Here is a 15581-nt window from a genome sequence, read left to right on the forward strand (position 1 = left end):
TGCAGACAGATGTGTGTGTGAGGTGAAAAAAGTATCAGTGCCTTTACGTCTGTTAGGTCATTCTAATCCTAGTACACACACACACACACACACACACACAAGGAACTCCTCCCCCTCGCCGCATGTCACTATAATCTCAGATGTGCTTCATCAGCACACCGCTGCCCTGATCCTCTTCAGACCAGCCTCAACCACACACACACACAGAGATGCTCCCAGTGTTGGGTAACTATCCCTGATAGATAAACAGATAGGATCAAAGACGCTCCAGGGAGCAGATATGGGTTGGTGTGATTGGAAGGTCCATGTGGCCTCCATGTTATCGCCTGGCCTTGAACATTAGTTCTGTATCTGATACTACACGGTAATCGCTCAAAACCTTGACGAGGGGCAATCTCTTTCTCTTTCCCTCCCTCCCCCCCCTCCCTCCCCCCCCCCTCCCTCCCCCCCTCACACAGGAAACACGTGCAGAATGGGGTCACCAAGGAGAAGCATCTATAACGACCTCCCAGCTGCCCCCTACTGGCGCCTCACCATGAACGCAGCAACACCGGTTTCACTAGCTTGTTCCACACTCGGTTCCAGGTGACAAGGGGGCCGTACCAGGGCCACAAACAAGCTGACGCAAACAAGCTAACACAAACAAGCTAACACATCACCATGGTGACGTGTTTGTCACCTTGTTTTCATTCTCATCCTCGGTCGGTTCGTGTGTTTTTTTAAACGTTTTTATTTGGTTCGAGTTCAGCACTGTGAATGTTCTTTTTAGGCGACCTAGGTCTAGTATCAACATTAACGTTTCACAGGAAAACAGTTTGTCCGCGCCAACGTCCTAGGGTAGGCTTGTAAGACGTGTCACCACCATAACAGCCCTCTCACGGACTGACAAACACAGACAGACAGACACACACAGACAGACACACAGACAGACAGACAGACAGACACACACACATACATACATACATACATACATACATACATACATACATACATACATACATACAGACAGACACACACACACACACACACACAGACAGACACACACACACACACACACACACACACACACACACACACACACACACACACAGACAGACAGACACACATACATACACACACACAGACAGACACAGACAAACATTGATTCTGTAGACATACAGGGCCAGACCACGATAGGAAACTTGAACATGCTGGAATAGAACGTGTTTGTAGTCACTTGCCACTGTCTCCATAGGGACCAGGGACCTGAACTGGATTCAGGAACCTCTGTCCTCTACAGCCTAATATGGGCGCTGTTTCCTCCCTTGCGCTCTAGATCGTGCGACCTAAAGAGTAGGACTCTGATCAGGAAGTGACGTATAATTACCCTTAACGTCCACCGGGGGGGGCGTGAGGGGGCACAGGAATGTGCAGGGGAATGGTCTCGTTTTCACAACATGGATTGACTTTCATATCATTGCAAAGATCGATAGCAATCTCACTTGACATCCCTCCTTCCATCCTTCATTCCTTCCTTCCTTCCATCCCTTCCTCCAGCCTAGCCGGCCTGACCTGCGTCTTGTTGACAGCCTCGTCGATGTAGGGGGTTGATGCGTTTTGTAAATGTGAAGGACTGTGGTGTTAAGGGAAACGTTTCGCTTTTCTTTTTGGTCCTCTCACCTTTGTTTTTACTTTTTTTTATTAGATTTATTATTATCTTTGCTGTTGATACGTAGGCATTGGAAAAATTTGCTCGCATTCCTGTATGGAAAATAACGCTGTCACAATATCTGTTTGTATAGCATCTGTTGTTGCACTGATATGATAGCAGACAAGCTGACTGCTGGTTTAATGACAGCATATAGCTGAAATTGATTGACTGGGTTGTCTATCATCCTTATTGATTATGTTGAAAAACACATGGAATTGACTGAAAACCAATATGGGGGTTTTAAGGTTTAGTGATCATGTGAGAAAATGGCCCTTAAGTTGTGTAAAGATAAAAATCCAATAAGGTTAAAAGAAAACATATATATGCACATAATGGTATTCAGGAATGCATGACATTGGAATGGTTTTGGACTTATGCTATGAAGCCGTCTTAAAAACACAAAAGAAGAAAACAAAAATTATACTATTAGCTACGTAATCTTAACTTCTGTCAGCGTGCTGAACTCATCTTCAAAGGGAACTACTCATTCACACTGCTGCCACGCGCAAGTATGCTCACACACACACACACACACACACACAGTCACACACATGAATACTCATACACACATGCCCTACACATCTAAGTGTACACACACACACACTCAGTCCATTCCTGACTGCCCATCCTTCTCCTCACTGCATTACAATGTGCTCCTCATGGATGCGTGTGTGTGTGAGAGAGCGGCAGCACTCCAGTCATTTTTTGCTGGTCAAAAGGGGTGCAGACCTTCCTTCTCGATCAAATTCAAGCTCTTGTGATGAAGAACAGCATGCTTGTGCTTGAACAGGCCACAGATGTTGTCCACGCTCGCTCACTTGTCGCCCGCTCGGCGATCGGGAGTCCTTGTTAGTCCGAGGACGTGCTTCCAACACTCTCCTGCTAACTGGCTAGCAACCACAAAGCCGGGGACGTAACTAGCTTCGATTTTTCATTAGACATTATTGTTGTTGTTATTATTATTGATATTATCATCATCATCGTTTTTTTTTGTTTTTTTTTTTGGAATTGCTGCTGTTTCTGAGAACACTGTTTGTAGACGGATTATGATATGTATATTCCTTCCCTCCGTGTGTGGGTGAAACCGGGGTCAGGCTGTTTCCAGAACAGTTGGGGCGCACTTGATTTAGATCAGACAGGACAATAAAACCAACAAATCCGTCTCTGAAGGGTAAATCAAGCGCATCCCAACTTGTTTCAGACGGCAGACCCAAGTGTGATGTAAGTGGTTAGTAACCGTATGTAAAGACACGGAAGACCGCAGAAGTAGATCGAAGACCACACGGATCGTAGCCTAACCCCTCCGATGGGTCAGAAGAGCCCTGATTTTTTAATTCCCCATTATTACTTCTTTACACATCTCATCTGAATATTACTGATTTCATGTGGCAGGGGATGGTGTCAGCTATCCAGTAATGTTCTATCAGACAATACATCAATAACCAACAGGAGGGTGTTTTGGAGTTTCCTGATGTGGCTGTTTTGTCAAAACATTTCACACACCCCAAGCTCTGCCCTAAGTGGAGTGAACTTTGACCTTTTCCTTGCTAAAATGTGTGTTGTGGGATCATATGCTGGTCATGTTGTCAAAAAAACTTTGTCTTCAATTGAGTCTTCCCTTCTGAAGAACAACTCCCCAACACAAGGTAGTTCTGATGGAGGTTGTTGCGATGCGTGTGGTCTCCAGGTTGCTATGGTAGCGTCCATGAAAGTGCGCGTGTGAGTTCTATCCATCTCTGCCCCGCTGTCTCCCAGTCTGTCTCTACGCAGACAACATGCACATTGGAAATGTGAGGTGAAACTACTCACACCAAATTAAACAGTTAAACTCCCGCTTGAGAAATTATGTTTTTTTTGTTGTTCTTGTTTGAACGGGGAAAATAACACTGAAATTGTGTAATAATAGTTAGTAGTTATCGAGCTTTCTTGCGATACAGATTTGGCAGTTCTTTTCTTCAGCATTGAATACAAACGTACTTTATGTCGACTTGATGAGGTTTAAAAAAAAAAGGAAAAAAAGAAAGTGGAAACATGCTGAGAGGAAGTACGACGCTATGCATTTCCTGTTTGGTAGTGTGTATTTAATGCTTTGAGAATGTGCCAAAATGTTGACCAAATCACCAAGAAGTGTTCTGGAACCTACATGGTGATAGACTAGTGAGGGAGGGAGAGGTAGTAATTAAGGGGCACGGGCCCTGCAGGTATTTCTGACAAATTGCACTGTAATTTATTACTATTATTTTTATTGTTCTTGAGTAAAAACTAGGAAATAAGGGAGAATTTGGGAAATGGGGATTTTTATGAATTTCTGGAAGTGAAGAATCAAATTAAGTATGACGTGAATCTTTTTAATTCGAAAGTTGTATTTGAAGAATCATGTTTTGTTGGACCACTGACATTGTTGTTAGGTCTACCATTGCCCCACTGGTCTCACGATAAGAGTTTCAATCAGACCGCTTTCTAAACCGGACCACCAGATAACCACAGGTACTTTGCCCTTTTTGTAATACAATTTTAGTAATTTCATTCAACCAGTGTTATCATGTTTTTTTTTCCCATAAAATAAAACATGTAAATTGCAAAAGAAAGATCTGGAGTCCAAGAATTCTTTCAACAAATAAGACGTATTTGTTTATTCATGTTCAATGTCATGTTGAATGAGATCAGGTGTTTGTGGAGCAGGCACAACAGCCAGAGCTGGAACAAGTACAACATGAGGGGCTGGCAGGGCCTCAGTGACCAACATAAGACGAGGGGTTATATCAGTGCATAAGTCAGCATCTTCAGCTGCAATAAATTAAAACTTGAGTTTTCTCAGTCCCCCCAGCAGGATGTGGGCTGGATGTGGCACTGGATCGATCAGGAGAATCTGGCCAGTCCATTAAAATTGTACAATGCAACAGCAGGTGTCTATAAGGCCCCCACAATAATGTTTGTGTTACTGGATAAGACTAACCACAAACACACCCAGTGTAACCTTCCCTTGACTGGGATTCAATCAAACGCTCATGGCGGTCTTTCAGCAAATTTACATTTCCTTATCTTCAAAAGATACACCTGCACCAAACAAGCAGAACTCTCCTGTGATCATATATATACACATATATATATATTAAACTGATACAATGAAATGTATTTAATTGTGTGTATTTTTGTGGTAATGGGCCACCATGTGGTTTGATTGGACCCCAGACTTCCATGACGACCAGTCCAGGGTTAGTCCAGGTCAGTTTAAGTGCTGCTCCAAAAGGTCACTATCAGTCAGTACGCTTCTCCCCTCTCCTCCCCCCACATCCCCCACTCCGTGTCAGCAGGTTTGTGCTCGACAGCGGGGGGGCAGCGAGGCGGGGGGGAGGTAGGGGGGGAAGTTGTTTCTAAATTGCTTGACATGTGGATATGGCACAAACAAGTCAAAGTGTGGCCAAGGACATGTTTAGATAAAAACAGGATGGGGGGGAAGGGGACATGTTGGAATGTAGACCTCGTACTGGTCTGTGGGTTAACCCTTGTGCTGCCTTCGGGTCACATGACCCAAAGGTTCATAACGAACCATCGTTGTGTTTACCCAATATTACCCAATACAAAAACAAATATTTTTATTTTAACCTTCGCAATGTGGGGGGGTCTGAGACAGCCCAACGGTTAAAAGAAAATGCTTCACTTTGTTTTTGTATGCGGTAAAGTTGTCGCAATACGACGGTGGGTCACAATGACTGATGGGTCAGAATGACCCGAAGATAACACAAGGGTTAAAGAGGATGAAGTCTACGAACCGGTGGTCGGCTGATCTGGAGTAAATCTTGAGAAATCTAAGCAAGTCACACATCAAGTCACACGTCAAGTCACACACAATAACTAGCTAACGTATCTAAGAAGCGGTGGAAAAGGACGTATTTATCAAATAAAACAATTTTTATCTTTGTATTCATCCGTTTCTGGATGCAATGTCATAACCACTTTACTGTCCTGCTGAGGCTGAGAGACAAGGCAGTGAGTCATCGACGCACTAGTTCACATTACATTTCAATTAGAGTAAACATCTTAGATTAATTTTAGATTAGACTGGGGCAAAGGTCATATAAAAAGGCATGTCATTATGGAAGCCAAATATGCAGACCATTCATTCAGACAGAGGACGAGAACACGACAGTAGAGATGTGATGGCCAAATAGCATTAGACATTTCTTTTAAAAAGTTATTAATTTAGTTTGACCCTGGCTGAAGAAGCTGAACTGAGGGTTTCAACGTATGAGGGCTTGGCCTCTGGTTTAGTTTAATCATGCACGGGTCAAAGTATTTAAAAGGAATTCAACTACTATTTCTGTAGTATGTCTGGTGGTAATGCTGTTGGGTGAAAAGGTGAAGAATCATAGAAGGAACTCTGATGGATCAGTCGACAGGACACTAGACTGGCTGGCACAAAGAGAAAGAGAGAGAATTGTTTTGACATTGTTTCATTTTCAGAGAGGGAAGAAAGAAAAGGCGATTTGTAGACAGAGAGAGGGAGAGATCTGCACGTTCAGAGTCCTGTCTGATTGGCTGGAGCTCGATGACGCTGTTTAAAGGGGCGGAGCCTGGAGGAGGTGGGAGTGGCTTAATGCTGCTTGGTCTTGGGCTGGGTGATCCTACGCACCACGCTGTAGAGGATCCCAAAGTGCTGCAAGACAAAAACAACCACATCACTTCCTGATTTCGTAACCAGAGAAACAGCACTTGCTATCACTAACTACTTTCCCGCTAACACTGTCTCTGCATCAACAGCTGCAGGGGTTTGAATCCCCTTGAACCCCCCGTGCCTAGCCAGTGCCCAGGCTCCAGCCTCACCTGTATGGCCAGGTACATGACCCCCAGGTAGGCTGCTATGCAGAGCGCCAACAGCAGGTCGAAAATGGCTGGCTTCACTCTGTTGGAAGAGATCATAACACATTTGTAGTGAGCCTTTCTTGCACTGAAAGCGCTACAGTACAGTCAAAATGACAGTCCTAAAACATAAGAACAATAAGAACAGACACAGTTAAACGAGTCTGTGCAGGAGATGAGAATCAGAGAGACTCAGCTATGGAGAGACCCGGATGAGATCAGATGATGGGAGAGATGGAGCAGGGAGATCACCCACCTGTAGGCGTTCATTGTCTGTTTGAGCTGGTCGTAGAACACAAACTCGGGGTCCCTGTGGGGAGAGAACACACACTTGTCACACACACCTCCTACACACAGACCTAAACAGATACTGGGAACTAAACCGTGGATTTACATTTAGTCATTTAGTCATTTTTTAGCAGACGCTCTTATCCAGAGCGACTTACAGGGACATTCTCCCCCGAGGCAAGTAGGGTGAAGTGCCTTGCCCAAGGACACAACTTCATTTTGCACGGCCGGGAATCGAACTGGCAACCTTCAGATTACTAGCCCGACTCCCTCACCGCTTAGCCACCTGACTCCCATTAAACTGCATCAAACACAAGACTAGGCAGGTGTGTGTCTCAGACTGTTAGTAAGAGCAGACGTAGGCATGTCTTTACCAGTGAGAAGAGAGACGGCTTTATAACCAGGTGTGTGTGTGTGTGTGCGGCCCGACTCGCTCACCTCTTGTCTGCTTTGACGTAGTGGCGGCGTACGTCCTTCAGGTGGCGCCCCAGGTGGTACTCCAGGGTACTGACCACGCTGCTGTCCTTGTCCACCAGTTGGGCTGCTCTGGGCTGGGCCGTCAGCCAATCAACTACTGACGACAGCTGATCCTCCTGTACCTGCTGGAGGAAGAGAGGGGGCGACACACACACACACACACTCACACAGTTATCAGCGTCCACTGCCCTAGAGATGCCGGACAGAGAGGCAGAGAGACACAGACAGAGAGGCAGTGTGCTGGGAGGAGAGGCAGGACAGGTCAGCCACTCACCATCTGCTCAGTGAAGATCTGCAGGTCTCCTGGAGCCCCCTAGACACACACACACACACAGTCAGTCATCCTCTCAGAAGGCCTACCAAGCTCACAGCACTGATGTTCTGCTCATCAGGTTGTTTAAGGTCATCCACACTCTGGTTAAAACTGCCAAAACAATGAGATGACACCGTGCGTGTGTGTGTGTGTGTGTGTGTGTGTGTGTGTGGGTGTGTGTGCTTGTGTGTGTGGGTACCTTCTCAGTGAGGTTGTAGATGACCCGGGCCAGAGCCTCAGCTATCAGCTTGGTGTTCCTGCCCAACTTCTGTACGTCCACATGAGGCCTGCGCAGACAGAGACCTTCGGTTATACAACGACCAAGCAGCAGATGCACACAGCAGATGCACACAGCAGCTGCACACAGCAGAGTCTGGAAGAGGAGGATGAGGGTCCGGATGGGCGGAGACCGACGGGGGGACGGGGGGGCAGGATGGTGGGGGCGGGATGGATGGAGAGGGCGGGGGTGTGGAAGGGCGGAGTCCGTCCTTGGTGGGCTGGAAGACAGGCCGTCAGATGCCAACATGGGAGGAGCGAGACCCAGACGACTGACTGCTGCACGGACAGACCAGGGTTAGGGCTCAGGTCACGATGGGTGGAGCCTGGCAGGGGATGGGTGGGACAGAGCAGTATGGTGGGGGGGGTCTGAGCGGAGGGGGGGGGGGGGGGGGTGAGAGGCATGGGGGAGGGGGGGGGGTCTACGGCGGCGGCTGCGTGAGATCAGAGGCAGCTGCAGTAACAAACCCACCCAGCAGGAGGCTCTCCTGCTCCATGGCGAGATGAGGGGGACACTGACCGCACGTCCATGATGCTGGACCGCCGCGCCTCGCGGTGGCTCGACAGGTGGGACAGCGTGAAGGCCGGCAGGCGGCGGATACCGAAGCGCTCGTGTTCCCAGGCCAGCGTGTCGTCCGCCAGGTTGATCTTCTTGTGGACCATGGAGAACTTGACCTCAGGGTACTGACTGGACGACACCTGGGGAAGGGGGAGAGGAGAGGGTGAGAGGGACAGAGAGAGAGGGAGAGACAGAGAGAGAGAGACAGAGAGACATAGAGATAGAGACAGAGAGAGACAGACAGAGAGACAGAGACAGAGAGAGACAAAAAGAGAGAGGGAAAGAGAGAGAGACAGAGAGAGACAGAGAGAGAGATAGAGAGAGAGACAGAGAGAGAGAGGGCTGGACCCTACCGTCTCCAGCTCCTTCAGCAGGGTGTGTTGGGGCGTGCCCTCCTTAGGGGGCTTGGACACGTGCAGGTGCAGGTGGTCTTCATCACCCAGGGTGTCCAGACACAAGACGAACGCAACGTTGTCCTGCAGCAGACTGGAGTCTGGGGGGACGGAGAGAAGGAGGGATCAAACAGGGGACACAGGTGCTGTGAGAGAGACAGGTGCTGTGAGACAGAGAGAGACAGGTGCTGTGTAAGAGAGAGAGACAGGTGCTGTGTAAGAGTGAGAGACAGGTGCTGTGAGAGAGAGACAGGCGCTGTGTGAGAGAGACAGGCGCTGTGTGAGAGAGAGAAACAGGTGCTGTGAGAGAGAGAGAGAGAGACAGGTGCTGTGAGAGAGAGAGAGAGAGAGAGAGAGAGACAGGTGCTGTGAGAGAGAGAGGTGCTGTGAGAGAGAGAGAGGTGCTGTGAGAGAGAGAGAGGTGCTGTGAGAGAGAGAGAGGTGCTGTGAGAGAGAGAGAGAGACAGGTGCTGTGAGAGAGAGACAGGTGCTGTGAGAGAGAGAGACAGGTGCTGTGAGAGAGAGAGACACAGGTGCTGTGAGAGAGAGAGACAGGTGCTGTGAGAGAGAGAGAGAGAGAGAGAGAGAGAGAGAGAGAGAGAGACAGGTGCTGTGAGAGAGAGACAGGTGCTGTGAGAGAGAGACAGGTGCTGTGAGAGAGAGACACAGGTGCTGTGAGAGAGAGAGACAGGTGCTGCAGGGTGGAGGTACCTGTGTGATCCAGGTTGTCCTCCAGCCAGCGCTTGGTGCCCTGGTAGTTAAACTTTCCTCCCCCTGACACAAAGAACAGCAGGTTGTACCTGAGGGACACGCCCAGGTTCAACAGGGTTAACCGGGGCTAAACAGCCCACTGACAGCATTTCCATTGAAGGCGTACAGCATTAGTGCAATTCCCACAGGCCCCATGCAAACCAAGACCATTATGAAAAATCTATAGACCGTCCAAACTGAGCACATCCTCTCCTCCTCCCCTCCCCTCAGCCCAACACACACTTAGACTGCAGTTCCTTAATAGCACCTTTCCTGAGGTAGCCCTCCACCTCACTCCCAGCTTGTATGACACACTCAAGACTCTTAAAAACACATTGACTGAGTGCAGTGAAGCACTCAGAGCCTAAATGAGGGAACGGATCCTTGTATGCTGCAAGTTATGAACTGCATCAAGAGGTAGATTCCTGTACATGTGGGATTGGGTTAGAGCTGAGTGGTGTCTGAATGTTGGAGATGGAAATAGTATAGGGATGAGTGTGTGTGTGTGTGTTGGTTATAGCTGAGTATATGTGTGTGTGTGTGTGGTATAGCTGCATGTGGGTGTGTGTCTGTGTGGTACAGCTCTCTCTGTGTGTGTTACAGCTGAGTGTGTGAGCGAGTGTGTGTTATAGTTGAGCGTGTTTGTGTGTGTGTTACAGCTGAGTTTGTGAGTGAGTGTGTGTTATAGTTCAAATCAATTCAAATCAAATTTATTTGTATAGCCCTTTTTACACGCAAGCATGTCACAGAGGGCTTCACATACGCCCATAGAACTGCCCCTCAACCAACCTAAACCCTCAAGGATATAGTTGAGTGTGTTTGTGTGCGTGTTACAGATGAGTGTGTGAGTGAGTGTGTGTTACAGATGAGTGTGTGTGTGTGTGTAGCGCTCACCCAGCATGCGTCCTCTTGTATGTATACAGTCTGGAGAAGAGACGAGCCAGTTCCAACAGCATAGACACACCACTGCCGTTAGAGTCAGCTCCGTACGACAGCCACTGCAGCGCACACACAGACACACACACACACACACGCACACACTCCCGTCACACAGCAGAACAGTAACTTCCTTCCTTGCGCCCCCTAGAGCCCTTGCATGGTTGATCCAAACACGGCTTAATCGAATCAAACTTTATTTATCTTTACAACGCGCTTCACAGAGGGAAAGGTGAGGGGGGTACAAACACTTATGTTTGACGTTCATTTCCCAGAGCGTCCCAAACAAGGACGCAGAGTGAGCGGAGCTTACCGGGGCCACGCCGAAGGAGTCATAGTGGGCCACCAGCACGATGGTGGGCAGGTCCTCCCCTCCGACCCCAGCAAGACGCCCCTGAGACAGCAGGGAGACTAGGCGGTTAGTCTGATGGCATGTGAGAGAGAGTTTGTGTGTGTGTGTGTCCTCACCTCCAGGCTAGTGATGGCCCAGTCACTAACAGCTTTGCTCTGGGCTCCACTGGTCACCATCTGGAAGCCGTTGGCCGTGGCTGTGTGAAGCAGCACTGTGGGGACGAAACAACACAACATCCAGTCTCTCAGACCTGCTCCGTCACCATGACACCCACCACCAGCTCCTCTGACTGAACACACAGGGAAGCCCCGGTCAACACGACCGCTGATAAAGTCTGATTCTGATGAGTCAAGACCTGATTGGTGGGATTTTCAAGGGCTTTGAATCATCCCATAGCCACATCTAAACCCATAGGAGGTGGGGCTTAGTGCTGGACCAGGAAGTTGTAGTGAGATGTGTGTGTGTGTGTGTGTGTGTGTGTGAGATGTGTGTGTGTGTGTGTGTATGTATAGTCTCTATAATAGATAAAGGTATCAGCTCATTCAGAGAACTTAGGACCAGACACAGTCCCTACAGATCTGATCATTCCAACAGTCCAGTCCCTCTCTGATCCGTATCAGGATGACCCCAGGCCAGGTGAGGCTGTGAGCGGCGCGGCGTGGCCTACCTTCAGCTGCAGAGGACGAGTCCTGGGACGAGGACGAGGTGAGCGTCTGGGTATAGATGGACAGCAGCTCCTCGTCCTCCAGAGCAAAGTACACAGGGACAATTGTCTCCGTGGCTAGCATCTCTGGCTCCAGCTCCATGAACTGCTGTAGAGGGGAGAGGAGAGCGGGGATGTTATAGGTGTTTAAGGGGGTGTGATCATGCGTTTTAAGGGGAGTTATAAAGTGTTTAAAAGGGTGTTGAACAGTGTTTAAGGGGGTGTTACCTGGACTATATCCTGCGGCATGGTGGACATGTTCTTGGGCAGGATGATGACCACGGCACCAGCCGACTGCCGCAAGGCCTTCTGGTACTTCTCATAGGAAAAGTCAACCAGCCGCATGATAACACAGCGACGACTTAACACCTCCGCCTCCACGCTACGAGCCTCTGTGTTGAGGATAGCGTTCCTCGTACCTGTGGACACAAGCCACAGGGTTACGAGTTTGAAGGAGTTTCGGTACACCAGAGAAAAGGGAAAAAGTAAAAGGTATAACACAGCATGACTGTGGCGAGACGGATTATATGTTGTATTATAACTGGGCTAACTTGGATTCTGGTGAGAATGGAATCTTGCCAATCAGGCGTAATATTCATAGTTTACAAATCTTGACGTAATTTAATTAGTCGTGACACCAGCCATGACACCTGTCCTGTACCGTAGCCATTGCTGTAGATTTTGACACATTGTCCAATGTCACTCTCAGACGGATGCCTAGCTAGCTAGACAACGGTACTGTAGCAGGCTGGCAACTGGTAATCTATTTTACAAAGCATTTATAAAACAGCAACAAACCTTATACTGATATTTAGATCCCTATGATTAATTAAATTATTTTGACGATAATGAATTAAAGCAAGCTGGGCAGCTAACAGATTTAAATTTAACAACAGTTAGCAATAGCCGCTAACCAGCTAGCTACTGTCACTGGATTTATACGAGTGACAGCTAACGACGTTAGCTATATACTTCTACTACGTACTACTGTACAGTGACGAATCGATCTCTATTTCAATAGGGTTCATGGTGGCCTAATGTGTGGACAGTGTTTACAACAAATGCTTGACTTCAGCGTGTCCCATAAGTTTGAAGCGATAGACATCCTTACCGTACGGTTGTCCCTGCAGGTCATATTGTTGCATGCGGTACACGGTGAATTCATGTGCCGCTTCGGCTGGAAGTGGTGACACTAAAATCAGAACCGCTGGGATAAATACAATGAAAGTCAAGGGAAACGATGACTTGAACATGTTGTCAAACACCTCACTAGCCTCTTCAAACATCTTTAACTGAGTGGTAAGTCCTAAATGAGAAGAAAAATCAAATAATCGAAGCCGTCACAACCCCCTAAAATGGACAGTTACTCTTAGCTAGCTAGATGCTACGTAGGTAGCTAGTCATTAGCAATTTACACCAGCAACCAAGCGACGAATTTTGATCTGGCGAGAACATCAACCACCTAACCGTGCATGATTGGTACAGCGGGTTCATTTTTTTCTGTAAGGGTTGCTTAAAGATCGTTATCTTCTCGATCTGTCTTTAAATTATACATATTGGCAATTAAAATCATAATTTTTGTACAGTAGTTAGTACATTTGTTTGTGATCCTTTCATTGATTAAACAATTGTTAAACAATCTGTCTCAGGTCTTTCAGGAGCCGTAAGACACCTATTTCAGTTCTTGGTAATGTTGCTTGTTCAACACTAGAGGATGCTGTTTCATTATTCCTTATTGCACATATGAAGCTGTGGCTTGTGTATGAGGTAGCCTGTTTTTGTTTAGTTCTTGTGTTAATCCTAGTCAAAGCCGTACAGGTATACATCATTACAGTTATCGTTTCTGTAGTTTTGTGCTTGTGCACAAGAGCTAGATGACAGTGTAGGCTACAATAATATCCAGGATAAGGCTACTAATAAAATACTAATTTAATTAGGTTTGTATGCATTGGTTTTACATGCAATTTCCCAAAGGGCTTCGCAGATGCCCTTTGCTGCAAAAAACATAAACATATGAAACAATCCTAAAAAATACGAGAGAGAGAGAAGAGAAAAGAGAAAGAAGAGAGAGAGAAGAGGGAGAGAGAGAGAAGAGAGAGAGAGAAGAGGGAGAGAGAGAGAAGAGGGAGAGAGAGAGAGAGAGAGAGAGAAGAGAGAGAAGAGGGAGAGAGAGATAGAAAAGAGAGAGGGAGAGAGAGAGAGAAGAGGGAGAGAGAGAGATAGAAAAGAGAGAGGGAGAGAGAGAGAAGAGGGAGCTGAAAATTGAAAGAAAGAAGCATTGTGGGGTCTTCCCCTCATACCTTGTCAGATTTACACATGCCTTCCTAAAATAGCCAAAGTCAAAGGAAATAAAGGAATAATGTGCCTAATAAATTTTAAGAGTGAAAATTATGTGAGAAATGTAAGTGAAGTCTTGGCAGGAACATATGTAGATCTGTACAATTATCCATCATCAAACAAGATGCCAACCCTTTCATCTGTGCAACAATCATCATTAAGGAGCCGAATGAATGTAAATAGATTACTGCTGTCTGAAGACCGCAGCCCCGCCAGAGTCAAGCCAAGGTGAAGGAGAGGAACAGTTATGATGTCATCTCTCGGTCTCTCTCTCTCTCTCTCTCTCTCTCTCTCTCTCTCTCTCTCTCTCTCTCTCTCTCTCTCTCTCTCTCTCTCTTCTCTTCTTTGCTCTTTCTTCCCCTCTCTTACTCCCCCCCCACATCTCTGCCCCCCCCCTTTTTAAGTGCCAGATTAATGTGGAGATGAGGCCTTGTCATCTCTCTTAATGGACCTTGGAGTCGTTATTTCCGCTGGCTGAGTAATTCTGGCCATATTCTTGTGGGGACTAGAAGCAAACAAGGCAGAACAAAACAATTAGGCGTGGCCGCACGAAATCATAGTCGTGATTTCAAATCTACTTGGAGCAATTATCAATTGGAGCTCCGCCATGAGAGAAGACCTGTCTCTTCGTATGGCAAAAGGGATTCATCAAGCAAACAGCAAGAAACCGAGCCATTAGAAGAGAAAAAGCCCCCAGAATTATAATGCGATAATATTGAATGAAACAAAAATGGACGAGGCCTAAGCTGTTGTTTGGATTCCTCACTTGAAAACAATCGCACGTTGTGCACACAAACCTTGGGTCCAACCGCATGAGACCCAGGGAACACTAATTAGACAGCTAGACACATTCTGAGTGTGTGAGGTCATAATGACCCAGATTAACCCCCTATGTCCTTTAAGAACGTCTTGAAGTCTCGAACACCTTCACTGAGTGGCCACACAATAGATGCAGTCAAGAGTTAAGAAGTAAGTACCACAGTTTAAGGGGAGGATTAGCTGGCTGCTGGTGAGTGAGTTCAGAGTATTGTGTGTGTGCAGTTCCGCGGCCCCCCCAGTCCTTCCAGCCCTCTCAACAGCCGTTTGAGCTGCACAGCGGAGCGTTTCGGCCACACAAAAAACACAGCTTGAATCGTGGAATACCAAGGAGGTATAGTAATACGGGTGTTCTCACTAAACCGAATAACCGTCTCCAACGGTCCAAGCCCATGTTGGTGACTCCTGGCCAAATGCCCCACCCCTCTGAGGAATCTCTCATAAGCAATTCTTCTATATATACGTGCCAGGCCAGGAGAACTTCCAAACTACTGATGAATGATCTTGAGATGAGAGACACAGAAATGACCGGGGGCGTCTCGGTTCTGCCCTCTCGTCTTCTTCTTCTGTCCGTCCGGCCGGATCCACGGACGCAGGATGAGTGACGAGGCTGGATATCTGCCTCGTTGTTCGATCCCACCCTTCCCGTCATTAAGGGTTGATGCCATTAACTGCATAAACAGATACGGGCAGAGAGGAGGGAGATGTGGAGGAAGGAGGACAGGTGAAGTTTATTGAGATGTAGTCGGTAAGATGGCGAGCAGGCGGGGGGGGGGGGGCCGTTGCGTGGGGCAACTGGTAATAGATGTGGAGCCAGAGTTTCCATTAGAGG

At 47.4% G+C, this 15581-nt stretch overlaps 2 protein-coding genes across 6 annotated transcripts in view; one reads left to right on the forward strand and one right to left on the reverse strand.

Moving 5' to 3' along the window:
• The window catches only part of cers1 (ceramide synthase 1), a 24525-nt gene extending 20247 nt beyond the window's left edge, over positions 1–4278 (forward strand). For both annotated transcript variants that reach the window (XM_062450172.1, XM_062450170.1), the window contains exon 7: positions 459–4278. In XM_062450172.1, coding sequence (XP_062306156.1) covers positions 459–501 — 43 coding nt within the window. In that variant the 3' untranslated portion in view covers positions 502–4278. The remainder of the gene's footprint in view (positions 1–458) is intronic.
• A 17-nt stretch (positions 4279–4295) lies between these two features.
• Positions 4296–13030, reverse strand: ncln (nicalin). Of its 4 annotated transcripts, none has more exons than XM_062450168.1 (15): positions 12708–13030; positions 11825–12015; positions 11561–11705; positions 11010–11104; positions 10855–10935; positions 10500–10603; positions 9567–9655; positions 8817–8956; positions 8425–8603; positions 7828–7915; positions 7590–7628; positions 7277–7437; positions 6807–6860; positions 6515–6593; positions 4296–6347 (listed from the first exon to the last, which is right to left on the reverse strand). In XM_062450168.1, the coding sequence occupies exons 1-15, from the start codon at positions 12880–12882 to the stop codon at positions 6285–6287; spliced, it is 1683 nt and encodes a 560-aa protein (XP_062306152.1). In that variant the 5' UTR covers positions 12883–13030; the 3' UTR covers positions 4296–6284. The 4 variants fall into 4 exon arrangements, with proteins under 4 accessions (XP_062306152.1, XP_062306151.1, XP_062306150.1 ...); XM_062450167.1 differs by having other exon boundaries at positions 7277–7440; XM_062450166.1 differs by having other exon boundaries at positions 8377–8603.
• Between the last annotated feature and the right edge of the window lie 2551 nt (positions 13031–15581).

This window comes from Osmerus eperlanus, chromosome 24 (assembly GCF_963692335.1).
Source record: "Osmerus eperlanus chromosome 24, fOsmEpe2.1, whole genome shotgun sequence".
NCBI classification, from domain to species: domain Eukaryota; kingdom Metazoa; phylum Chordata; class Actinopteri; order Osmeriformes; family Osmeridae; genus Osmerus; species Osmerus eperlanus.